General features: G+C 41.8%; 2 protein-coding genes across 4 annotated transcripts in view; both read right to left on the bottom strand.

Annotated features, from left to right (window-relative positions):
* The window catches only part of LOC143290604 (protein OS-9-like), a 47,475-nt gene extending 36,640 nt beyond the window's left edge, over positions 1–10,835 (bottom strand). For both annotated transcript variants that reach the window (XM_076600201.1, XM_076600202.1), the window contains exons 1-3: positions 10,684–10,835; positions 5,986–6,159; positions 3,452–3,515 (exon numbers count right to left, since the gene is read on the bottom strand). In XM_076600201.1, coding sequence (XP_076456316.1) covers positions 3,452–3,515; positions 5,986–6,159; positions 10,684–10,824 — 379 coding nt within the window. In that variant the 5' untranslated portion in view covers positions 10,825–10,835. The remainder of the gene's footprint in view (positions 1–3,451; positions 3,516–5,985; positions 6,160–10,683) is intronic.
* Positions 10,836–19,259: 8,424 nt separating this feature from the next.
* Positions 19,260–25,498, bottom strand: LOC143290286 (uncharacterized). Of its 2 annotated transcripts, none has more exons than XM_076599635.1 (3): positions 25,386–25,498; positions 21,027–22,109; positions 19,260–20,325 (listed from the first exon to the last, which is right to left on the bottom strand). In XM_076599635.1, the coding sequence occupies exons 1-3, from the start codon at positions 25,395–25,397 to the stop codon at positions 19,486–19,488; spliced, it is 1,935 nt and encodes a 644-aa protein (XP_076455750.1). In that variant the 5' UTR covers positions 25,398–25,498; the 3' UTR covers positions 19,260–19,485. The 2 variants fall into 2 exon arrangements, with proteins under 2 accessions (XP_076455750.1, XP_076455751.1); XM_076599636.1 differs by lacking the exon at positions 25,386–25,498 and adding an exon at positions 25,137–25,304.
* Positions 25,499–27,942: the final 2,444 nt, after the last annotated feature.

The following is a 27,942-nucleotide window of genomic DNA, read 5'->3' as shown; positions in this document are numbered from 1 at the left end:
TGCTCAGTTTTCTAATCTCCTGGATAAATACAACCTAGAAGCAGGAGACTCCGTTTTAACTGGCAATTTTAACCTTCATTATGAACAGACCAGCAGTTCAGATACACTACGGTTCCGAACTCTACTTCACCACCAAGGGTTAAAACAGTTAATATGTCAACTAACCCACAAACATGGTCACACTCTCCACTGGATTGTGGTTCAAGAGAACATTCACACCCCCCAGTTTAAGGTCATGGACTTGGCTCTTGCTGATCACATGGCAATTCTTTATGACATCCCTTTTAAGAGACTGAAGCGACCAGAACGTTTTGTTACATCACGGAACACAAAGATGATTGACCTTGAGGTATTCCAGGCTGACATCAAATCCTTCATGGATGGAATCGACTCAAGCTCATCTCCTCTGACAAAATACAACACTGGCCTCCGTCAGATACTGGACAAGCATGCCCCTCTCTCCTCTGACAACATACAACACTGGCCTCCATCAGATACTGGACAAGCATGCCCCTCTCTCCTCTGACAACATACAACACCGGCCTCCGTCAGATACTGGATAAGCATGCCCCTCTCTCCACTCGCCTTGTTACTGACCGTCCCTCTGCTCCCTGGATGACTAATGAACTGAGGGCCGCCAAGCGTCGAGAACGACAGGCCGAGCACGTCTGGCGCTCCAACAAACTGACTGTCTCCAGACAGGTTTATGTCAAGGAGTGTAAAAAAACTGAATGACATGCAGACAGCTGCGAAGCATCAACATTTCAGCGCCTCCATCAGTCAGTGTTCCACGTCCAAACAGCTCTATGCTGTATCAAACCAGTTCATTGAAAAAGAGAACTGTTGCTGCCAAAAACATTCCCACTCAGGATCTCCCTGATGCTTTTAGTAATTATTTTAATGACAAAACTGTAAACATCCGACAAGAACTGAATGCTATCCCACCAGATGACCAGTTTAATGATTTTAAAGGAAATTTAATGACATGTTTTAGACCTGTCTCTGAAAAAGCTGTAACAGATTTTATTCTTAAATCTTCAAGTATGAACTGTGACCTTGATCCATTGCCCACTAACTTTTGAAATTATGTCTTGATTACCTTCTCCCCATGATCACCAGAATTATTAATCATTCTCTAGAGTCAGGCATTGTTGATGATTGTCTTGAGTTAAATTGGCCATTGCCACCCCTCTTTTGAAAAGGCACAATTCGGACACAAATCAGCTAAAAAAAGTACAGACCGGTCTCTAATCTTTCTTTCATTTCTAAAATCATTGAAAAAGTTGGGTTACATCAGCTCCAGGAACATCTTGATGAAAACAGCCTGCTTGAAACTTCTCAGTCAGCTTACTGGAAAAGCCATAACACAGAAACAGCCCTTCTTTCAGTCACAGATAGTCTCCTCTCAAACACAGACAAAAGACTTACAGTTACATCTGTAGTGGCATTTTTAGATCTGTCAGCGGCATTTGGTACAACTGACCACCAAATTCTTATCAATCATGTTAGCACTACCATTGACATTAAATCTACTGCTTTAAATTGGTGTTCTTCATATCTTTCAAATCGTCAACTTAAGGTTAAAGTAAAACACTGCACCTCTAAAGTCATTCCTCTTGTGTTTGGTGTCCCTCAGGGATCAGTCTTAGGGTCTATCTTGTTCACTTTGTTTGTACACTCACCCTTTATCTGACATTTTCAAAAGTCACTCATTTGGTTACCATAAATATGCAGATGATGCAGAATTACAAAAAGCCACTCCACCATCTGATTTTAAAACAGTCATTACTGAATTGGAAGCTTGTGTAGCTGATGTAAAAACATGGATGGACAAAAACAAGCTAAAGCTCAATGAAGACAAAACCGAACTCTAAGTCATAGGAGACCTAACTCGTCTAAAGGCAAAAGAAAAGGACCCAGTTACGTTTGGCCCTGCTTCAGTAGCATTTCAAACATCAGCCAAATACCTGGGTGTATATCTCAATCAAACATTGACTATGAACGACCAAATTTCATTCTTGTGTCACTCATGTAATTTTCATCTCCGAAGACTAGCCTCAGTCCGACCATACATAACAGAGAAAAACATGGCTCAGTTGGTTTCCTTTTGTCCTGTCCAGACTGGATAACTGCAATTCTTCTCTTGCAGGTTTACCATCTTCCTCCATCAACAGATTACAGAAAATTCAGAACAATGCTGCACGACTGGTTCTTGCCAAAAAGAAATCTGATCATGTTATACCTCTGCTGAATCGATTACACTGGCTTCCAATTGAGTCCCGCAATCACTATAAGTTAGCAACACTCGCCTTCAAACATTTTGACAAGTCTCTTTCATTGTACCTCTCCTCTGTACTGGAAACTTATGAACCGCACAGAACATTAAGATCCAGTTCTGAAAAGCTGCTTAAAGTTCCAAGGACTAATCTGAAATGTGCTGGAAATAGGTCTTTCAGAGCTCAGGTTCCCCAAGTGTGGAACTCTCTACCTTAATCTCTTAGAAATGCCTCTACATTCCTTTAAGTCAGATCTGAAAACTTACCTTTTCCATAAGCATTTTTGTTCTGGGCGGAACGGTTAAACCAAGGTATATTTGTCAGCAAGTATCTTTGTACTAGTATTTTTGTAGTCCTGTTTTAATGCATTGTGTATTTTATGTAGTTTTGGCCTTACATGTCATGTCCTTTTTTCTATCTGGTTATTTTTAATGGGCGTGTGTGTGTGTGTGTGTGTGTACATGCATGCGTGTGTGTGTGCATGCATGCATGTGTTTGTGAGGGTACAGTGCTCTGGTACGCGTGTGTAAGTGTGTAGGCATGTTTGTATGTCCGAACAGAAATCTATGTTAGAAAATAAGAAATATTTGAATGCTTATGCAATTCTGTTTTCAGTGCAGTTGATATTTAATGTCAGCGTGTGTGTGTGTGTGTCTGTGTGTGAGTGTGTGACTGTGTCTGTAAGGGACGGACATCTGTGTGTGTGTGCATGCATGTGTGCGCATGCTTGTGCACGTGCGCACGTGTCTGTGTGTGTATGTGTGCATGCGTGTTCTATGAAATGCATTTTGTTTTAATCTAAGCCTTATTTACTTCATAGCTTTTATAATCTGATTCATCTCTTAAGTGTGCTTTTTCATTCATATGAACACACTGGATGTTTTCCATGGTCAGATAGCGGTTGATATGTTTTCAAGGCATGTTTATAGTTAACTGGATGATGTAAGGCACTCTGAGCAGCATTGGTGCTGGATATCGCGCCATAGAAAAACTATGTATCATTAGTATTATTATTACTGCCATGCCTAAAATCTTAATTCTTGAATGAAAATGTGTAGAGTTGTGAGTTCTCATATAACCAAGCTACATTACCAGTACAAAGCCACAGGGGTGTGAAATATATGATGTGACCAAAACAGATATCAGCTGAAACAGACCAACAGATAGCTACTTGCCTTCCACGTGGTACTGCCGAATGTATTTTCCATAGCAGACTTCGTACGTCCACCAGTCCTTTGTCTGTGAACGAGAAAAAAGGTCCACTTTAAATCTGGAGAGGTGCATGACCTTCATCAGATAATATCGGTCAGTTCATCATCCTAAACATCATTTGCTGATTCATCAACAGCATTCTGAATTTTTTCATTGTATTTACAGTCTTCAAATACCATGCTGACTCATTTCCATACAGGACTTTACATCTGTATTCTGCGACTGTTGCCCTACTGCCAACACACTTGTTTTCAGGGCTGCTGCATATAATATAGGTATATATTACTAGTTATTTACCTTTTTTAATCACTTTATTTTTCTTTTCTTTTTTCTTCTATTTTTTCATGACTTACCAAACTGCTGAAACAGATGAGTGAATCTGTAATATTCCTACTGCCAAAATAAAAGAACAGAATAATAACCTGTGGAGAAAGCTAGCACCTTCAACTGTTCAAGCCAAGTCAAGTGAACTTTATTCTCTCTCAAGAGAAATTACAAAGTGGTCATGTAGTTCACAATACAAATGCAAGATATATATATATATATATATATATATATATATATATATATATATATATATATATACTGAAATGTTTAAAAGACATGCACATGTTTCAGCATTCAAAGAGATCACATAAAAAATTTACACTGACACATTTAAGGATATTTTTAGAATATTTTACACATTTGAGTATTGTTAACATTAACCCTTTCATCACCAGAGATGCAGAGCTAGCTGACTGTACAAACCAGCTGAACAGCAGTACACTTCTGTCTAAACCAGCTGTGCAGGAGAGGAAAAACTGTGTCACCACCAACCCACTTTGACCTGCCATAACTTCGTTTTTACTCACTGAATCTTCTTCATTCATAGCTCATTCATTTTAAAGGACAAAGAAAGCAAATTATGATAAGCATGATTATTTGCATGAACGCACTAACTGAATTTTGAAATCAGTTGATGAAAAAGAAAAAGTATGTACTTTTGAGTATTTCACATACCTTAGTTTTTTTAAACATAAAATACATCACTTAAAGTGAAAAATGAACACAAAGACTGGGAAATACAACTGGAAACATAGACATTACACACTGTAATAAAATGTGCACTCACATATATATGCAGAGATGAGACACACACACACACACACACACACACACACACACACACACACACACACACACACACAATCACCAGCAATTCCATGAGGGAAAACACCACCACCACACACTCATTCTCGACTGGTCTGGCGAATTCTTCTCAACTGCCACTGTCAGCAATCAGCACTCCAGCAGGCCAATTATCATCTAAATTCATTTGCAATGCCTCCATGCTGTTGTAAACACCCTTCCGTTTGTTTTGCGAAGTGCTGCCCATACTTCGACTGGAGAAATCTGCTAAATAAATCTGGAAATATTCGACAACTTGCATCAACTTGCATCTCAACGCATAATAGATGTTCCAGAAACACGTGGTGAACATTTTGAACTTATGTGCTTTCACGAAAAGAAGAACTAGCAAAGCTGGTAATTCTAGTGTACAGGTCGCCAATCGGCGCCTGAGGCATTGAGCGTACAGGTTGCTGATCGGCGCCTGAAGCATTCAACTAAGAAGTCACTCATCAGCGCCTGAACCATCAAAAGGGTTAATAATAATAATAATAATTATATTTATATAGCGCTGAATCTTGTGCAGAGACAAATCAAGTGCTTTCGAACCAGTCATTCACATGCATGCATAACTCTAAAACTGGAAAAACTGAAGACATGGAAGAGGCAGGGAAGGGAGACTATTTTGGGAAGAGGTGGGTTTTAAGGCCAGACTTGAAAGAGCTGAGTGTGGAGACCTGACAAAGAGAAAGAGGAAGTTCATTCCAATTACAAGGTCCAGAGACAGAGAAAGAATGGCGGCCAACAGTCAAGTATTTGAATCTGGGTATGCGTAAACAGAGTAGATCCGAAGCCGATCGTAGATAGTGAGATGGAGTGTAGAGGTGAAGGCAGCCGCAGAGATAGGAAGGGGCATATTTGTGAATACATTTATAACATGGAGTGCTGATCTTGTACTTTATTCTGTGTGAAACAGGTAGCCAGTGGAGATGTTGCAAAAGAGGAGTGATGTGCTCAGATCTTTTCTGTACATATTATTATCAAATAAACAATAAGTAACTAAGTTTGACTTGTTAATAAATCAGCTAACAAACCAATTAATCAATCAATTAACAAATCAATCACTGAATCAATCAACCAGTCAACAGTAACGACACCAACATCAATAACAATAATAATGAAAAAATAACCCAACTAAATAGTCATCATCATATTCAAAATAATAATGATCATAAACTAATAGCAATAATAATAATAACAATAATATATAACAACGTTTACAATACACACTGAGAAAATATGTACATGTTTAAGCAACTGAAGAGATAACATAAGATTCCTCTGACAAACATATCAAAGATTTAAGCGTTTGACCTATTTGTCTTACCTTGAACAAGCAGGGTTGCTGTGACAGAGGTCTCAACAGTTCCACCACCCCTGTCTCCAGAGCCATCTTCTCCTCTTCCTCTTTCTGCTGCTTCTGCTCCTGGTGACTGGGGTAGTTACACTGGTACTGCTGTCCATGGCGTGACGTCACCACGATGGCTGTATCTGGGTACGTCTGAAATTACATAACGCATGTCACAATTGAATTATACAAAGTTGCACGTCTATGCTTTTCTGCTCTCCACTCCACTGGACCTACATAACTTTCTGACCTCACCAGTGACACTCCATCAACTACTCTCCATTTTTCTGCTAAATTCTAATACTTTCTGAAAATTCTTTGTGTCAACAGAAGAACCAACAGTGAATGCTTTTTCCTTTCTTTGCTGACTCCTTATATCTGGAACAACCTTCCACAACACATCCGTTCATCTGACTCCGTCTCTGCCTTTTGCTCTTCACTAAAAACTCCTATTTTCAAAACCTATCTGTAAACATTCTGAGTTTCTTACTTCTAAGCGCTGCCCCATACCTGCCAACTCACTCTGCATGTATGAGGAATGAGAGAAGAGAGAGGGAAGGCAGAGGGGGGACGAAGATGGGGTAGAGAGAGAGTGGTCATCAGTTGTTCATGTAATTCTAAATTTGTAACTTTTTCTTTCATGCACATCCATCATGTGAGTTCTAACTAAGACAGTTCTCTTTAATGTGAGCTCTTAGAGAGAAAGGCTGCTATGCAAATGCCCATTATCATTATTATCATCAAATATTAACTTGGCATCCAGTCCCTTAGGCAGTGGAGAACCAGATGTTCATCAAGCATGCTGAGAGGAGAGATATAAATGAATAAAATGATCAGCTGATCACGATACATGTGTCCACTTCTTGGCCCAGAAACAAAGACAATGATGACCAGAAGGTATGCCTACCTTTGCATGTATGTAGCAATGCAGATTTGATCAGAATTTACAGCACTGACCTAGAAACAAAGACAAATATGACTAGAACAGTAGAAGGTATGCCTACCTTTGTAAGTGTGTTGCAACGCAGAGTTGACTGAACCCCATAGACAGAATTATGGTTGAAGAATTTGAACTTATCAGAAGCCCTGCTCAGCATTTGTTGCTCTGCCCCTTCCCCCATAATTTTCTCCCAGTTTCACAACACACACGCATGCACACACACACACGCTCGACTCAGATGTCTGTTCCAGTGAGCTCTTCCCTCCTCACTTCACCACCTTCAGGAAGGACAGGGATCGGCTTGGTGGGGGAGTACTGATAGCTGTAGCGGATCATCTACCATGCCAAGAGGTAGAGGAGTTGTCAGTGGATGGATGTGAACTGCTCTGGGTGAAGATCAAGCTGAAAGGAAGAAAACAACTCCTAGTAGCCGCCTACTATAGACCCAAAACTAGTGATGCGATCAGCCTAATGAAGTTTGAGACTTCCATCCAACGGGTCACACAAACAAATGCTATAGTCATCATTGGAGGTGACCTAAATTTCCCTTCCTTTGACTGGCCCACCAAGACATTGAAAAGCCCAGCCAGATGCGTAGAAATCCACAACCAGTTTCTTGATTTAATCAATGACGCTGGATACGAACAGCTCGTCACATTCCCAACAAGAGGAGAGAATACTCTAGATCTCTTCCTCACAAGCCATCCATCCCTAGTGCCGCGGATTGAGCCCCTCCCTGGACTCTCTGACCATGATATTGTCTACCTGGTGTTTAACACCAACCCAGCGTATCAACGCCCATTAAAACGCACAGTCCCCCAATTCTCCAAAGCGGACTGGCTTTCACTGAAATCATGTTCAACGGAACTCTCTGATACAGTGCTGGAAACCTTTGATATAAATAGTGATGCAGAACAACTGTGGCACACACTAAAAGAAGGTATCGCCTCCATGACAGAGAAACACATCCCTAAGAAAACCATAGGCGGAAAAAACAACAGGCCCTGGGTAGACCATGCCACCCTGAGGATGATCCGACGACAGGACAGACTGTACAAACGGTGGAAAAAGACCGGAAGCAAAAAAGTGTGTGCAGAAATGATGAAGCTGAAGCGCAATGTCCAAAGAAATCTGCGCCGTTCTTACTGGAGATACACTGAGAACATGTTCAAAGATAGCACGAGTGAAAGACCAGTGACGAACAAGAAATTCTGGGCATACATTAAGGCAATACGTACAGAGGCAGCAAATGTTGCCCCACTTAAGGAAAACGGCAGACTTGTCTCAGGTGCAAAAGAGCGAGCAGAAATACTAAATAAGCAATTTCACTCAGCCTTCAGTGCGAAAATCACCTGCAGCAAAGAGGAGTTCACCGACAGAACTGGTCTACCATCAGACCCCCCATCAAACTCTCCTACCTTAAGCAATATAGAAATCTCAGTAGCAGGAGTAACCAAACTCTTCAAGGATCTAAATCCCAGCAAAGCCCCTGGCCCCGATGACATCAGCCCGAGACTGTTACGTGAGCTTGCTGAAGAATTGGCTCCTGCTTTCACACTCCTGTACCAGTGCTCCCTCAACACCGGAGTAGTTCCGAGAGACTGGAGGATGGCCAACGTCACCCCAGTCTTCAAGAAAGGTGAGCGCTACCGCCCAGAAAACTACCGCCCTATTTCCCTGACCAGTATACCATGCAAAATAATGGAGCACATCATCACAAGCTCTATTATGAACTTTACAGAAAAGTATGGAATCATCACCGAAGCACAACACGGTTTCAGACGCCAGCGATCCTGTGAAAGCCAGCTCATCGGACTCGTAGACGAGCTCTCAGTAAATCTCGAAGCCGGAAAACAGACAGACGCTCTCATCATGGACTTCTCCAAAGCGTTCGATAAAGTCTGCCACTCCCTTCTGCTCCACAAGATCCACTCCATTGGCATCACAGAGAAAGTTCACACCTGGATCAGGAAGTTCCTATCAGATAGACAGCAGTCTGTAGTGGTGAATGGAGCCACTTCCAGTCCTGTTCCTGTAGAATCTGGAGTCCCACAAGGATCTGTTCTTGGGCCTTGCCTGTTCCTGCTCTACATCAACGACATGCCGACTGGACTGTCCTCCACTGCTCGTCTCTTTGCTGATGATACCCTGTGCCACAAAACCATCTCCTCCACCAGCGACCAGCAAGCCCTACAAAAGGATCTGGATTGCCTTGCAGAATGGGAGCAGAAGTGGCTTATGAGCTTCCATCCAAACAAATGTCAGACCCTGCGAGTGAGCCGGAAGAGAGACCCCCTACCATCAGAGTACACCCTTCATGGCCACACCCTTGACTTAGTCAGTAAATCCAAATACCTCGGCATCACCATCACCTCTGACCTTAGATGGACCCCCCACATCTCCAATGTCTCCAACCGAGCCAACAAGACCTTAGGCCTACTAAGACGGAACCTGAAAGTTGGCTCCCAGCGCATCAAACAGCAAGCCTACCAAACACTGGTCCGCCCAACCTTGGAGTATGCCAGCTCTGTGTGGGACCCCTATACAGAGAAGGATATCAATAAACTTGAGGCAGTACAATGCCGGGCTGCTCGCTGGGCGACCCATCGACACAGGAAAACATCCAGTGTGCAAGACATGATGGAGACTCTTCAGTGGTCTCCCCTCAAAGAGCGAAGGAGAAAGGCAAGACTGATTAACTTCTATAAGTTCCATAGCGGCAGTCTTATCATCAACACATGCCACAAGCCCTCTCAAAATCCTTCAGCATCCACTGGGACCCAAGGATCGCATCCAGCAGCATACCACCTCTCCAACTGCAGGACACTGTACAGGCAAAAGTCTTTCTTCCCTCGAACAGTATCAAACTGGAACAGCCTTCCTGCTGAGACTGCTCTCAGCATAACCCTGGAAGGCTTCAAATCCCGAATCTGATTACCTCCCCCCGCTCTATACCCCCCCCTTCCCCCCCCCCCCCCGCCCCCATACCTCACCCCCCATCCCCTGGCCCAGAAACCCCTACCTCATGAATCCACAAAGCACGCAAACCCCCCTTATAGTCTACAGAATCTTCAAAATGATGAAGGCGGTAGTCAAGGGAAAGAAGAAGAAGAAGAAGAACTTGAACTTGTGCCTGGTGCTTGAGGCCTTTTCTAAGGCCTGTTCACTGTTAGAATTGGACTACTACTTGCATGCGTGGCAATACAGATCTTACTGTCCTACCTATTCATAGCAAGCAGGATTATATTGTGTCGGTAGGTTTGCCCAGTGGGCATCCAGACTGGTCTTAAATGTGTTGACTGTTTGTGCTGTAACTACATAGTCTAGAAGGTTGTTCCAGGTGTTGATGAAACGTTCTGCAAAGTAGTTGCTTCTGATGAGCAATTCTCAACAGATTCTAGTTTAATGAGGCACCCTTCCAGGTACGGTATAAAATTGAAACCAGAAATGAGAAAATAACCTGCAGTTTGACAGCAATGTTTTGGTATTCATAGCAGACTGTTTAACATTCACCGCATTGGTCAAAATGTCTGTTCTTATCAAAACAGAGTTGCCATTCGATCATAGCCTGACACTCAAAAAATCGAAATTCGATGTCGGTCAAACGATTTAAAAAAAACTAAATCAGATCTACAACCAATGCACATAAGAATTCGACGACCCAGCAGACTTGCCCTGTTTGCAGACATGTCTTTTGGAAACATTTACAGCATAAATCAACGCTGAGAAAATCTCACCTCGGGTATTACTACAGGCTCCTTCAGTATGTTTATCCCGTAGTTTATGGACTGTAGTTCCTCAATGTCCATGAAAGAATGAGCCACAGACACCGCGAGGATGAGGAGACAGATGGACCATTCCGTTGTTTGGGAAGCCATTTTGTCTGCTTGTTGTGTGCAGTCTTCAAATCGGAACAAGAATGGAATGTAAAATGAAAATGTAACCAAGACATAAAAAAAGAATCAATAAAAACGCTTTCAATTAAATAAAGCAATAGTACCAACATCTAGTTTTGCTTTATATACGAGTCAAAATTAAACCTTATCACACAGTTTCTGATTTCACCCTGTTATGTGCCGACTCTAGTTTTCATTGAACTAAAGCAACATCATCATTCTCGGCCCTGGTTCTCTCCCCTTGTCACCACCCTCTCCATCCCGCCGGAGTTTCACTGTGTGAACAGCATCATCATCCTCGTAATTTAGCGGCCACATAACATTCTCCTCGTTACAGTCTACATACTGACTTCACTTCATATCGAAATAAACAAGCTTCTCGTGTAGATCTCTCTCTCTCTCTCTCTCTCTCTCTCTCAGAACTGAAAATTCAATGGTCGAAATCACTGATTATAGAGAGAGAGAGATACATATGCCTGATCGAAATAGATCACAATCACGTGCCGGTTCAGAAGCTATTTCGTACTCCCCCTCTTTCTCTCTCTGTGCGTCTGTAACAGAAATGGAGAGAGAGAGAGAGTGTGTGTGTGTGTGTGGTGACAACAATGCAATTATGGCTCGGCCATGCTTGCAAACGAAAATCACATGCTGATGGTCGTAAAAGGCAAAGGGAGGTTAACTTTTTATACATTTGGAACAGAGGCAAGGACATGGCCCGTCAATATGATGTAGCAGTCATTTGTCTTCCCCTATTGTTTTCTGCAGTGGAGTCTCCCTCTGGTCAGTGTGTGTGTGTGTGTGCACGCGCGCGCGCGCGCATGTTTGTGTGTATCAGACTGTGTGCGTATGAATCACTGAGTTGAACGGGAAGGAGTGGCATCCACGGTAACATAAACGGACCGCCGCCCGCGACAGCCGGTTCTCCATCATGCTAGAGGCTGGCTGCGTACATTTCACTGCTGGACAGTAGTAGAGTGTAGACATTTTCAGCAAAATATTTAATCCCTGTTTCGCAATAAACAGCGACAATAGGTATAGGAAAGAGTACTATTTGTTATATAAAAAAGCAAACAAACGATCTTTTATTTTTGACATTTCTCTCTCTCTCTCTCTCCTCTCTCTCGATCCCCTCTATCTCTCCCTCTGTTTCCCTCTTAGTCTTGACCATAATAATAATAATAATTATAACGACTAATTATAATAATGATTACAGTATTAATGATGTTGATAATGATAACAACAACAACTTGATAATAAAAAAAATATAATGATAACAACAACAAAAAAATAATAACAATATTAATAATGATAATTATAATAATAACGACAACAACAACAACAATGATAATAATAATAATAATTAAAGCAACAAATAGTTGTCTTAGTATCAGTATCAGTAGCTCATGGAGGCGTTACTGCGTTCGGACAAATCCATATACGCTACACCACATCTGCTAAGCAGATGCCTGACCAGCAGCGTAACCCAATGCGTTTAGTCAGGCCTTGAGGAAAAAAAAAGAAATAAAGAGAGAAGTAAATGATTATTTAAAATAATAAAAATAATAAAAATAAAAACAGAAAATAGTAATAAAAATGAAATAAAATTAAATGATAATGATATAAGGATGAAATAAACTGAAAAAAAGATAAATAAATAAATGAATAAATAAACAATTTAAAAAAAGAAAAGATAAAAATGGAAAAAAAAAACTTTAAAAAAAAACAACAAATTTGTCTTGGACAAAGTTCATGCAGCAAATGGTACACTTAAGTTGACAAATGTTGTCCATCAATAGAAAGACAGGCAGACAAAGAACTGTGCATGAATGGATGTAGTAAAAGGAAAGAAAATGAATGGAGACTTAAAAAAAAAAAAAATTAAAGAGAGAGAGAGAGTCAGAAAAAAAAGAAAAAGAAATTAAATCAGAAAACAAAACAGAGGGGAAAAACAGAAAGTGGGAAAACTAGGAGGTTGGAGGCCCCACAATAGACACCAAAAAACAAACAAGAAACCAACAGCCGAAAACAGTGTGTGTGTGTGTGTGTGTGTGTGTGTGTGTGTGTGTGTGTGCCATCACCTTCATCTCATTTTCTCTCTTTGTCCCCTTCCCTCCTGTAAGTTTTCATCGCAGTTCTCCCTCTCTCTCTTGTCCAGTTGTTTATATACATTAAAACCAAGGTAACTTTCAGCCACAACTGATTTGCCAGCTTAACTGGAGAGACTCAAGAGAGGGTGAGGCACGTGCGGCTGGCAGTAGCCTCCAGAAAGATGGCAGCCTGCTGGCTCATGGCCAGCCTCCCTTCTTCCCCTCCATACTATTGAGCTTGCTGGTGTGAATGTGTGTGTGTGTGATTCATTCTGTGTGTGTGTGTGCATGTTTGTGTGTATCAAATTGTGTGAGAGTGAATATGTGTGTGTGTCATTGTGTATGTGTGTGTGATTCATTCTCTGTGTGTGTGTGTGTGTGTGTGTTCGTGCATTTGTGTGGACATGTGTCTGTGTGTTCATGTGTGTGTGTTCTATGTGTACGTGTGTATGCATGTATGTGTTTGTGTGTGTGCATGTGTGTGTATGCATTCTGCTCTGTCTGCCTCTATTGTGGTTGGTGATGCCACAGTTCAGTTTTCTAAATCAGCAAGGAACCTTGGAGTCATTCTTGATTCAAACCTCAGCATGCATGCTCAGGTAGTAAATCTGATACACATAGTCAATTGTGAACTTCGCATCAACTCTATCCGTCAGTACCTTTCTGTTGAAACTACTAAAACTCTTAATTCTGCTTTTGTGCTGTCATGAATTGACTACTGTAATTCTCTTCTCATAGGCTGTCCACATAATATTCTTCAGCGAATTCAAAAACTTCAAAACAATGCTGCCCGTCTGACTCTCAGATACCCACGTACTCATCATATTTCCACTCACCTCCACACTCTACATTGGCTCCCCATTGAAGCGAGAATTAAATACAAAGTTGCGTGTCTCTGCTATTCTGCTTTCCACTCCGCAGGACCTACATATCTTTCTGACCTTATCAGTGTTTACACTCCCACAAGAAATCTCCGCTCTTCCTCTGACTGTTACCTTTTGAAACTTCCTCATGTCAATACAAGAACCTATGGTGAATGTTCTTTCTTCTTTGCTGCTCCTCACATCTGGAACAACCTTCCTCATCATATCCGTGCATCTGATTCTATTTCTGCTTTTCGCTCATCACTAAAAACTCATCTTTTTAAAACCTATCTATAAGCACTCTCAGCTTCCTTGTTCTCCAACACCACCCATGTCAGCTCACTTTGGATGTATGTAGAGTGGGAGGGGGAGCATGTATGTGTGTGGGGGGAATGGGGGAGGGGTTTTTGAGAACATGAATGTTTTATGTAACTTGTAATATTTTTCTTTCATGTAAAGCGCCCTGAGCTCTTAGAGAGAAAGGGCGCTATATAAATGTACATTATTATTAGTAGTAGTAGTACTAGTAGTAGTCTGTGTGTGTTCTTGTGTATGTGTGTGTGCATATGTGTGGGTTTGTGTAAAGAATTGTTCTTTTGTTTTGTTTTTGCATCATTTACTAAAAACTGCAAAATGTGTATCATTACAATGATTTGTTTCATTTTCTGGAGCATCATGAAGTCCTGTTTACATCAGTGTGTTTTGTATGGGTGAATTGTTTCATTACACCATATTCACCATATTCACCAAGTCAGTCTCAAACACTTAAACGCAAACTTTTTTAACAGTTCAGCTCATATAGTTTATTTTCTGTGATCAAATAAAGTGCACCCCCAAAATAAATAGATAAATAAATAAGGGGGAAACAAAAGTTTTAATTTGATCCAAATCTATCAAACAATGCAATAGCATGACTTTTTAATCTGATCTAAACCTATCAAACAATGCAATAGCATGACTTAAAACATGAAAAAAAGAAAAAAAGACCAGATTAGGACACCACAAAAATGTACACTTAAATGCGTAAAAAAAGAAAATTTAAAAGAATAAAATGGGGAGGGGGGGTGGGGGAGGGGGGGGCGAAATGTAAATAACAGTGACATAACACGATACATAAACTCACAAAATAATTGTGAACTGGGTCACGCTTTCATATTTCTCACAAATATTAACCATTTTTAATAGAAAATGACATAATTAAAAAATATTAAAAAAATTAGATGAAAAATAAATCCAAAAATGCCACACACAGAAGGTAAAAAGAAAAGTCAACCAGCTCCCATTTCTGGGGCATCCCAAAGTATGCTATCATATAAATCATAAAATGCCACACACAGAAGGTAAAAAGAAAAGTCAACCAGCTCCCATTTCTGGGGCATCCCAAAGTATGCTATCATATAAATCATAAAATGCCACACACAGAAGGTAAAAGAAAAGTCAACCAGCTCCCATTTCTGGGGCATCCCAAAGTATGCTATCATATAAATCATAAAATGCCACACACAGAAGGTAAAAGATAAGTCAACAAGCTCCCATTTCTGGGGCATCCCAAAGTATGCTATCATATAAATCATAAAATGCCACACACAGAAGGTAAAAGAAAAGTCAACCAGCTCCCATTTCTGGGGCATCCCAAAGTATGCTATCATATAAATCATAAAATGCCACACACAGAAGGTAAAAGAAAAGTCAACCAGCTCCCATTTCTGGGGCATCCCAAAGTATGCTATCATGCCTAGTTATCAAGTCAGTCAAAATAAAACAGAGTAAAATAACCTAAAACCAGAGAACAGAAAGGAATAGCAGATCAAAGTCAGAAGGAAAAAAAAGAAAACAAATCAAGCCAGAAAAAAGAGCAAGATAGGAAATTTCTGGCACAAAATTTGCGGAGTGTGTGGACAGCACTGATGCTGAAAAACCTTGTGGCTTCCTGACGAGGGAAGCATGGAGGACAAAGACTGGAATGAAACCAACCCACCCACAAAAAGTTTCAAACTAATGTAGACAATTAGCCTCATATTGCTAAGCACAAAAATGTTTGTTTTTAAATAAATGCTTTGGGTGAAAGCAATCCATCAGAGTACTGCAAAACACATACAGAGTAATACACATATATATATAATCATATTTATGATTATATATATATATATATATATATATATATATATATATATATGCAAAAGTATTTCAGCTGTGATACACAACTAACTGTGCTAAGAGTTCACACACACACACACACACACACACACACACACACACACACACACACAGAGTAACAATTATCCAACATCAACACAAACACAGGCAGCCTACTTTACAGTTTTGAATACTACTTTTCTAAAATTATACATTGTCTGAAACATGTGGGATGTTTATAAAGAAACACACACACACACACACACACACACACACACACAAATGAATGAATACTTATGCATACACTTTTGGGTGTGGGTTTCCTAATCAGAAGCACCTTATAGCTCCAAAAGTACTACAATGAAAATCAACAGTGTAAGAAATGTAACAGATTAGAAAGACAAAAGAAGAAGAAGAAAAAAAAGGACACAAAACCACACAAAAAACAGAAGGAATAAATCAAATCCAAAGAACAACTTTCATTTAATAACTTTACTCTAGTTATCTAGACATAACCTAGCCATGTTGCCTTACATGTACAATATCACTCAAAAATGTAAACACAAGGTGGAGTAAAACATCCCTGAAGTCAAAATGAGTTGGGAACAACTTAATCCCAAAGTATAATAAACTGCGGTACAGCTGAAAAAGTAGAAACATGTCATGAGGCAAACACCTTGACTGTTCTTTTGTCTTCTGCTTTGGAGGGAGTGGAATACATCCAGCAGACCATTCATTGACAGAGGATTTTTTTCACAGATTCATACTCTGTATCATGTGTATGCTTTGGCTCGTGCACGCGCACACACGCACACACACACATGCACACACATACACACACGCACAACACACACATACAAATCAAAACACATCCACTCATGACTTTTACATGCATGCATAACTGAAGGGCTGAAAAACAAAACTTATAAACTCGTAGGTCTACAGAAGACAAGAGAAACAATGGCACTTTCTTTGCATCAAAAGATCAGTAGAAAATGTTCGTCCATGGCAGCATCATGATCATTTCTGATGATGTAGTCGTGTGGCGACCAATCCTTCATCTGCAGGCTCTTAAGCAGGAAGGGCGGGTGTGGACTGGACCTGTAGGAGACTGCCTGGCAGAATACACTTCTGTCAGTTACTGTTTCAGTTCTGGAGGCAGAATACACTTCTGTCAGTTACTGTTTCAGGTCTGGAGGCAGAATACACTTGTCAGTTACTGTTTCAGTTCTGGAGGCAGAATACACTTCTGTCAGTTACTGTTTCAGGTCTGGAGGCAGAGTACACTTCTGTCAGTTACTGTTTCAGTTTGGGAGGCAGAATACACTTCTGTCAGTTACTGTTTCAGTTCTGGAGGCAGACTACACTTCTGTCAGTTACTGTTTCAGTTCTGGAGGCAGAATACACTTCTGTCAGTTACTGTTTCAGTTCTGGAGGCAGACTACACTTCTGTCAGTTACTGTTTCAGTTCTGGAGGCAGACTACACTTCTGTCAGTTACTGTTTCAGGTCTGGAGGCAGACTACACTTCTGTCAGTTACTGTTTCAGTTCTGGAGGCAGACTACACTTCTGTCAGTTACTGTTTCAGTTCTGGAGGCAGGCTACACTTCTGTCAGTTACTGTTTCAGTTCTGGAGGCAGAATACACTTCTGTCAGTTACTGTTTCAGTTCTGGAGGCAGACTACACTTCTGTCAGTTACTGTTTCAGTTCTGGTGGCAGGCTACACTTCGGTCAGTTACTGTTTCAGTTCTGGAGGCAGAATACACTTCTGTCAGTTACTGTTTCAGTTCTGGAGGCAGACTACACTTCTGTCAGTTACTGTTTCAGTTCTGGAGGCAGAATACACTTCTGTCAGTTACTGTTTCAGGTCTGGAGGCAGACTACACTTCTGTCAGTTACTGTTTCAGTTTGGGAGGCAGACCACACTTCTGTCAGTTACTGTTTCAGTTCTGGAGGCAGAATACACTTCTGTCAGTTACTGTTTCAGGTCTGGAGGCAGACTACACTTCTGTCAGTTACTGTTTCAGTTTGGGAGGCAGACCACACTTCTGTCAGTTACTGTTTCAGTTCTGGAGGCAGGCTACACTTCTGTCAGTTTCTGTTTCAGTTCTGGAGGCAGAATACACTTCTGTCAGTTACTGTTTCAGTTCTGGAGGCAGATACACTTCTGTCAGTTACTGTTTCAGGTCTGGAGGCAGACTACACTTCTGTCAGTTACTGTTTCAGTTCTGGAGGCAGGCTACACTTCTGTCAGTTACTGTTTCAGTTCTGGAGGCAGACTACACTTCTGTCAGTTACTGTTTCAGTTTGGGAGGCAGACTACACTTCTGTCAGTTACTGTTTCTGTTCTGGAGGCAGACTACACTTCTGTCAGTTACTGTTTCAGTTTGGGAGGCAGACTACACTTCTGTCAGTTACTGTTTCTGTTCTGGAGGCAGACTACACTTCTGTCAGTTACTGTTTCAGTTCTGGAGGCAGAATACACTTCTGTCAGTTACTGTTTCAGTTCTGGAGGCAGACTACACTTCTGTCAGTTACTGTTTCAGTTCTGGAGGCAGAATACACTTCTGTCAGTTACTGTTTCAGGTCTGGAGGCAGACTACACTTCTGTCAGTTACTGTTTCAGTTCTGGAGGCAGGCTACACTTCTGTCAGTTACTGTTTCAGTTCTGGAGGCAGACTACACTTCTGTCAGTTACTGTTTCAGTTTGGGAGGCAGACTACACTTCTGTCAGTTACTGTTTCTGTTCTGGAGGCAGACTACACTTCTGTCAGTTACTGTTTCAGTTTGGGAGGCAGACTACACTTCTGTCAGTTACTGTTTCTGTTCTGGAGGCAGACTACACTTCTGTCAGTTACTGTTTCAGTTCTGGAGGCAGAATACACTTCTGTCAGTTACTGTTTCAGTTCTGGAGGCAGACTACACTTCTGTCAGTTACTGTTTCAGTTCTGGAGGCAGACTACACTTCTGTCAGTTACTGTTTCAGGTCTGGAGGCAGACTACACTTCTGTCAGTTACTGTTTCAGTTCTGGAGGCAGACTACACTTCTGTCAGTTACTGTTTCAGTTCTGGAGGCAGGCTACACTTCTGGCAGTTACTGTTTCAGTTCTGGAGGCAGACTACACTTCTTTCAGTTTCTGTTTCAGTTCTGGAGGCAGAATACACTTCTGTCAGTTACTGTTTCAGTTCTGGAGGCAGACTACACTTCTGTCAGTTACTGTTTCAGTTCTGGAGGCAGACTACACTTCTGGCAGTTACTGTTTCAGTTCTGGAGGCAGACTACACTTCTGTCAGTTACTGTTTCAGTTCTGGAGGCAGACTACACTTCTGTCAGTTACTGTTTCAGTTCTGGAGGCAGACTACACTTCTTTCAGTTTCTGTTTCAGTTTGGGAGGTAGACTACACTTCTTTCAGTTACTGTTTCAACTAGGGAGATAGACTCAAAAAAAAATCATTGCAATAAATTTTAGAAGACAGACTAAAGTTCTTTCAAATATGTTTCAGTTCAAAGACAGAATGCATTCTTTCTAACACTATTTCAGTTCAGGAGACAAGACTATAGCTCTTTCAAATACTGCTTCAGTTTCAGAGGCAGTGGCAGCTGATCAACCTTGTGCTGAAAGTGCCTGCCCCCCACACTGCCGCGCACAGTTCTCCAGCAACACGTCTGCAGAGAGGGAACATGCTGCCATGGGATCTTAGCCCTGTGGAGGTTCTTCACTACGATGTGCCAGTACTCGGGGCCAGTCAGCGTGTCGGCACCCATGGATAGCAAAGCCAGCCCAAACTTGTTCACCACTTTTTCCATGAAGGGCCTCATGGGCTGGTCCCTGCTCAGAATCCAAGGCAGTGGCTGTTCCCCCAGCACCGTCCTGTCACTTTGGTCTTCAGACTCTGAGCTGTCCGCAGACAACACTGAAGGTTCCGTACCGGCCCGAGATGACGCCAAAGACTCCTGACTTTGGGTGGGAACAAAGACAATGCGGTATGTGTGGCAATGGTTGGTGGAAACCATCGCCAGAGAAAACCTGGGACTGAGCGCTGTGTTCCGCAGACTGGCCTCTGCCCCCCGCTGTGCCAGCCAGAAGAGGACCGACAGAGCCGTGTACCCCGACCGGTTCCTCCGTGTCAGGTCAGCACCGTGCCTCACCAGCAGGGCCAGTAACTCTGGCTCCGGCCTCCTGCCCAGCTGCAGCAGGCAGACGTTGAGGTACATGTCCACTGGAGTCAGCAGGTCACGGCTGTTCACGCTGTTCATGTCCACTCCCAACTTGAGCAACGCCTCCAAGGACACTACGTCTCCAGTCTTGACAGCAAAGTGGATGGGCGCCACACCATCAACAACGCAGGCTGTGGGGTCAAAGCCCCACTCCGTCACCAGCCAGGAGAGAGTTTCCTGTGCATCAGTAGTACATCATCAATACATCACCACTACATCATCAATACATCACCAGTACATCAATACATCACCAGTTCATCATCAATACATCACCAGTACATCAATACATCACCACTACATCATCAATACATCACCAGTACATCAATACATCACCACTACATCATCAATACATCACCAGTACATCAATACATCACCAGTTCATCATCAATACATCACCAGTACAGCACTGGTACCTCAGAACCAAAACAAAAACACAATACACACACAAAAGTTAAAGAAAACATCTAAATCTTGAAGAAGATTACTGTACTCTCACTGATGCAAATGCACAGCATAAACAACACTAAGTGTGCCAGTGCTCTTTCTGCCTGACAATGCCAAGGTTTCAGGCCCTTTGGACACAATCATCTACACTCACACCTCTGCATCTACAGCGAAAGTATGCATGTAACTTTGTTATCAGTGTTACTGTTAGCACTCTGCATCTTTGAAAGAACCTGTGTGCTGGGAACTTTTAACAAGTTTCTGCTCAATCAGTCATTGTCATATTTTTTTCTTTTCTTTCTTTTTTTTTTTTTTTTTTTGAACAGCAGCTGTGGTGTAGCATACTGTCTGCATGCTCTGACACCCCCTTGGAACTGAACTGTCATCATTATGAAGAGTAAACCAACAACAGAACGAGTGAACAAAACACTCACATATGTGCTGACTCCATATGCACCACAACCAATGGTGTGAAACAAGGCTTCAGGATGCTGCTTCAGGTCCACAAGTCTTGATGCAGTCAGTCTTTTGAGGATGGGCAGGCTGCCACGGGACAGGGCGCTTATTGTGACGTGACAAGCGTCTTTCAACACATGTATCTGATCTTTGTCCACAGACACCTCAAACAGCTGTGTCAGTTTCTCCACGGTCAGTACAAGGCTCTGTATGATTGCTGCTTGCAAGAGACTGTTGATTCGTTCACAGGCAGTTCTGCTAGAACTGTCATCTGCCAAGGGTTTTCCAAATCTCTCCAGAAGCAGTAAAGGGAGAGTCTCGTTTGACTGTCTGCATTCCCTGATGGCGAAACGAATGAGCAAGTACAAGTTGCTGGGAACTTTCACTTTGGCTGGATTCTCTGGATCAGTTTCTAACTGGTACCGAGCCACAATGGCTCTTGTTGACTCTTCATTTCCAGCTCTGACAGCAGCCAGGAGAGCATCGTACACATCGAGAGGGCTGATATCTCCCTGATAAAAATCCATCAGGAAGCCCACAGCAGAACTGCAGTAGATGGCAGCAAGCTGCAGGAGATGTCCCTCACATGTTGCCAGCTGGACGTCCTCACTGACACAGTCCTGACGGTGGACACCCTCACTGACACGGTCCTGATAGCGGGGCTTGGGGACAGGGCAGCGCTTGATGTAGATGGCGCCGTTCCTGGCCAGAAACTGCACAATGTGGCCATGACCGTGCAGCACTGCCTGATACAGAGGACTGTCCCATTCCCTGTGTGAACAGTCCCTGTGTGTTCCCTGCACTGTGATCCTGCCGTTCACGTCTGCTCCATCGTTAACAAGAGCCTTCACTGAATCTATCAAGCCCTCCAAACAGGCACTGTGGAGCGAAAAAATCACTTTCATCACAGCCATTCTCAATCCTGGCTTCTCAAGCTGAAGACCTTGGCCCCCTTCTGTGACCCGAGTCTGCACAGCAGTGGTGTGGGCGTCAACGCCTTGCCCAGGACTGCTTGGATTCCAGTGGGGAAGAGTGCTGCGGACATCCCTTTCTCCAGCCATCTGTTCAGACAAAAATTTATCCCTTATTCTTTCCAATATTTCCAGACAAGAATTTGTTTTCACTGGAGGGTCTGAAATGAGCAACAAAGGCTGTTAATCAAAGAGCAACAAACAGAAAATATCTTTGTTTTTGCCAAAAGGTGATTCAATCTACAGTATGACAGTGACAACCAGTGATTCAATCTACAGTATGACAATGACAGTGACAACCAGTGATTCAATCTACAGTATGACAATGACAACCAGTGATTCAATCTACAGTATGACAATGACAGTGACAACCAGTGATTCAATCTACAGTATGACAGTGACAGTGACAACCAGTGATTCAATCTACAGTATGACAGTGACAGTGACAACCAGTGATTCAATCTACAGTATTACAATGACAGTGACAACCAGTGATTCAATCTACAGTATGACAGTGACAACCAAGGAATTATTCTTTCGATCTGTCTCCATCTCGTCTTAATAAGCTAATTATTTATTAAAATACATTTTTAATATCTTACTTATTAACACAACAGCTTAGTCACCTTAAAAATTTTTTTTTTTATTGCTATTCATACTCTTCAAGTAAGCTTTTTCTAAACTATGAAATCTGAAAATAAGTCTAATGAGCTGTTCCAATAATTCAGCAGTATCTTGACTCAAACTTCTGTATGCATGCTCAGATAGTAAATCTGATATGCATAGTCAACTGTGAACTTTGTCACATCAACTCTATCCGTCAGTACCTTTCTGTTGAAACTACTAAAACTCTTATTTCTGCTATTGTGCTGTCATCAATCGACTACTGTAATTCTCTTCTCATAGGCTGTCCACATAATATTCTTCAGCGAATTCAAAAACTACAAAACAATGCTGCCCGTCTGACTCTCAGAGTCCCACGTACTGATCACATTTCTCCTCACCTCCGTACTCTACATTGGCTCTCCACTGAAGCGAGAATTAAATACAAAGTTGCGTGTCTCTGCTATTCTGCTTTCCACTCCGCAGGACTTGCATGTATATCTTTCTGACCTTATCAGTGTTTACACTCCCACAAGAAATCTCCGCTCTTCCTCTGACTGTTGCTTTTAGAAACTTCCTCATGTCAACACAAGAACCTATGGTGAATGTTTCTTCTTTGCTGCTCCTCACATCTGGAACAACCTTCCTCATCATATCTGTACATCTGATTCTATTTCTGCTTTTCACTCATCACTAAAAACTAATCATTTAAAACCTGTCTACAAGCACTCTCAGCTTCCTTGTTCCCCAGCACCACCCGTGTCAGCTCACTTTGGATGTATGTAGAGTGGGAAAGGAAGAGTGTGTGTGTGGGGGTGGGTGGGGGGGTGGGTGGGAATGGGGGGGGGGGGAATGGGGGGGGGGGATGTTGAGAAACAGTGGTCATGAATGTTTCATACAACTTGTAATATTTTTCTTTCATGTAAAGTGCCCTGAGCTCTTTGAGAGAAAGGGAGCTATATAAATATGGATTACTGGAAAAATAACAGCTCCCAAAATACAATACTATCAGAAGACATGTATGTTTTCACTGCCTGTCCTCCACAACAAGTTTTAATAATTATAAATCACACACACACACACACACACATGCACGCACGCACGCACGCACGCACACACACACACACACACACACACACAGTTGAGGTGCAATATAAATGCATATTATATATCAAGTGTCACAGCTTTTAGGCTTTATGTTTATCAGCCTTCTGCCTGATCAATTAGGACTTTTTATTTATTCCTTCTTTTTTTATACTTTATAAAAGAGTGCGTAATTACTAATGGTATGGCTAGCTTCCTATGGAGAAATTAACTTGGAATCCATAATCCTTCCAGTGTTTATCTAATTAATTCTTAAAACTGTTAAGTGTTCCTGCAGTGACAATGTTACTGGGCAGATTATTCCAGAAGTTAGCAACCCAGTGTCAGTAAAAAAGTGTGAAAAAATGTTTGATTTGGTGAATGTCTTCATTAGTTTTAGTGGGTGTCCCCTAGTATGATTACTGTCCTTTAGAGTGAAAAGATTTTGTATAGTGCTCTTGTCACGATGTCTATGTAGAATCTTATAAGTTATATGTCTCAATCATATCACCCCTTAACCTGCAATATTCCAGGCTTGGAAGTTTCAAACTAGTTAGTCTCTCTTCATAGGACATACTGACTATCCCTATAATTTGTTTGGTAAATCTTCTCTGTACATTTTCAATCAAGTCAATATGTTTTCTATGGTAAGGGGACCATACCACATTACCAAAGTCCAGTATTGGTCTTACTAATGATTTAAATAATGACACCATGACATCTTTGTTTTTATACTGGATACAACGGGCGATCATGCCTACTATTCTATTTGCTTTTTTTTTTTTTTTTTTTTTTTACTGCAGCATTTATGTGCTGTTCAAAAGTTAAATTTGTATCCACCAAAATTCCCAAATCCTTTTCTAACTCAGTTTCTTCTATATCATCAGAATTGATATGATAAGTGTATTTTGGGTTATCTTTACCAATGTGAAGTACTTTACATTTTTCATTGTTAAACTTAATTTGCCACATCTCTGTCCATTTAACTAGTTTATCCATACTTTCTTGGAGCAGGATTCGTTTTTCTTTATTATTCATTCCACAGCAAGCCTGTACACACACACACACACACACACACACACACATATATATATATATATATATATATATATATATATATCTACATGATAAATGAATTATACTGAGCATGTAAAAGGCTCCAAAGCCTGTGGACCAACATTATGATGATGTGTGCTTGTAGAAGTTATAGAGCTTTGTCGCTGAGATTACATTTGGAAAAAATATAACCAAAGACACAGACAGAAATAGATTCCAGTTTTTATATATATATATATATATATATATATATATATATATATATATATATATATATATATATATATATATATATATATATATATATATGGTCTTGCGAGTAAGAGTTTACACCACAGACCAAAACAGCAAATTTAGATGTCTGCTGCACTTAACTGAGCCCAGTCTGCTGCACCACTGATCTATACATATCGGTGGCTGGCACTGGCAGAAACACGAACATCCAAGACCTTGGAAACCAACAAATGCCGACAATGGTCAACTGGTTGACCCTGGGCATCATCCGGAAGATGAAGAAGAACATTCTGACCACAACTGAACGGGCATGACCGTTTCAAATCGTTTCCTTTTCAACATTTTCATTCCCAAATACTAAGGCACTGTATGTAATTTGTATGAACTTACAGTTCTGTGCATTTCTTTCACACCTCCAAAATGTCGGCAATATATAGACGTCCGATCAGCTACCCCTCCCCAGCAGCGGCACTGCCAGCTGAGGTGGACCTCACGGTAGGTCAAAAAGTTATGGGTCACGGTGCGAGAAGAATGTCTAAAAACACAACCTTATCCAAACATAGCTTGGGTTATAATCAGCAGGACCCTCTCCCTCTATCCCAGCCACAACTACACCGCCCCCCCCCCCCCTCCCCTGCGCCCCCCCCCCCCCCCACCCCCCCCCCCCCCCCCCCCCCCCACACACACACACGACCCCAAAAAAGAAACCAACTATTCTTCGCAAAAATCAATTACTGTAGTATTCTATGTACCACCACCCCCTTTTTTTTCTCTTTTACTTGACTCTTGACAACCGTACAGACCTCCAGTAACACTGGGCGCTTACCAAAGTAACCATGGCCAGCACATGCTTTGGTCTGTGATTGTCCGGCAGAGGGACAAAGGTGATGTTTCCATTACACGCTGCATGAGAGGAGCAGCCTGTTGGTCGGACCATCGTCTGGTATGCAGCAAGATGAACATCAGACTTGCACGCAAGCTCTAACCAGCCAGGCAGAAACCCCCTAGGAAGCTGAACATCCACCACCTCCCTATCACCAAGGACGTGCAGCAGCAGCAAATCCAAGCAGCTCTCCAAGAAATTCCTGCATCGACTGATGTAGAAGAGGTATGGAGCACCTTTAGAGATGCTGTGTACACAGCAGCAGCTGACACACTCGGCTTTGTACAGAGGAGCCACAAAGACTGGTTTGACAAGAACGATTCTGGAATCTCCAAGCTCCTGAACACACTGCATATATGGCATCAGGATCACATTTCTGATAAAGACTACCAGAGGAAGAAGAACCAGTTCTTGCAAACCAAGCAACTCGTACAGAAGAGGCTGCGTGAGATGAAGAACACCTGGTGGGAAGTAGGATTGATCAAGAGCCGGGACTGTTGGGGTGAGGAAGGGAAATCCTTGTCTGGAGAGGAAACATTTTCCATGGCCATTACAGTCAAGTCCGTCACAGGAGGTGACAAATGAGGAGGGCCGGAGAAAGAACTTATGAATGACAGTGGTGTGCATAAAAGTGAGTCTGACAATCATTAACATTATGGTCCTCAGAAAGCCAAGCACAAGTGTTTTTAAAATCTCACATTCTTCTGTGTCCATTGATGGACAGTTCAATCCTTGACAAAGTGAAGTTCCACCAGAGGCATGCCGATGTGAAAAATAAAGTGTTATTGTTATACCTCTTTATTCAGAGAGAGAGAGAGAGAGCGTGTATGTATGTATATGTATGTATGTGCGAGTGTGTGTGTGTGTGTGTGTGTGTGTGTGTGTGTGTGTGTGTGTGTGTGTGTGTGTGTGTGTGTGTGAGCGTGTATGTATGTCTATGTATGTGTGTGTATGTGTGTGTGTGTGTGTGTGTGTGTGTGTGTGTGTGTGTGTGTGTGAGAGAGAGAGAGAGAGAGAGAGAGAGAGACAAGGCAAGACAAATTCTTTATTTCGAGGATAATAAATAAGCACTGGTGTGCTTTTTTACATCCAGTCCCCGCCCTGAATAGGGTCTACACTACACAATACTAAATAAAATGAAAGTATGAAAGCATGGTGTTAGTAGAGATACATAACAGGGAAGAAGAAAAAAATTATAATAAAAAAACAAAAAAACAAAAAACACAAACAAACAAACAAAAACCAACAACCACAACAACAACAACAACAAAACAAAAACCAAAAAAACCAGAAAAAACAAAACAAAACAAAACAAACAACAGCAACAACACGCACGCGCGCACACACACACACACACACACACACACACACACACACACACACACACACACACACATGGCATACAGGTACAAGTATGGTGGAGAGAGAGAGAGAGCGTGAGAGAGAGAGAGAGAGAGAGAGAGCGTGTGTGTGTGTGTGTGTGTGTGTGTGAGAGAGAGAGAGAGAGAGAGAGAGAGAGAGAGAGAACGAAACGAACGAAATTTTATTTCACGAGGGTAAGGGAATAAGCACAATCGCTTTTTTACATCTTGTCCTTAGGGGGGTGTGGGGTGCGCGCGGGGTGTGGGGGGTGTGGGTGGGGGGTAGCATGGGGGGGCCGGGGGGGGGGGGCGAGAGCGGGAGAGGGAATAAGAAAAATGCATGCACAAAAGCAAATTCTTCACATACAAAGAAAAAAAAAATCTCCTGCTCCCCCACCCACCCACCCTTCCAACAACAACAGCAATAAAAAGGTGAACATGTACATCACATAATTCAATACATCAACAGCATACATGAATGGTACAAAGACATGTACAAATGATATATTTATGGAGGAGAGAGAAAGTAAGGATGAAAGGAAGAAGAAGGAGGGGGAAAAAGAGAGAAAGACAGACTGGGTGAAGAATAGAGAGACAGATAGACAAAGAGGCATAAACGCTATAATCAATGAAATTGTGGTTTATATTATCATAATAACGTGGAGCATGTTTACAGATTTTTCATGAGATATGCACGATTGCG

Source organism: Babylonia areolata, chromosome 15 (assembly GCF_041734735.1).
Source record: "Babylonia areolata isolate BAREFJ2019XMU chromosome 15, ASM4173473v1, whole genome shotgun sequence".
In the NCBI taxonomy this organism is placed as follows: domain Eukaryota; kingdom Metazoa; phylum Mollusca; class Gastropoda; order Neogastropoda; family Buccinidae; genus Babylonia; species Babylonia areolata.
This window is presented reverse-complemented; position numbering and strand designations above follow the sequence as displayed.

Bases quoted from the DNA above. Each gene is read 5' to 3' on its own strand.
- LOC143290286 (XM_076599635.1), bottom strand. The intron at 20,326-21,026 runs GTGAGTGTTTTG...ACTGATGCACAG, and splicing joins CATATGGAGTCAGCACATAT to GAAACTCTCTCCTGGCTGGT.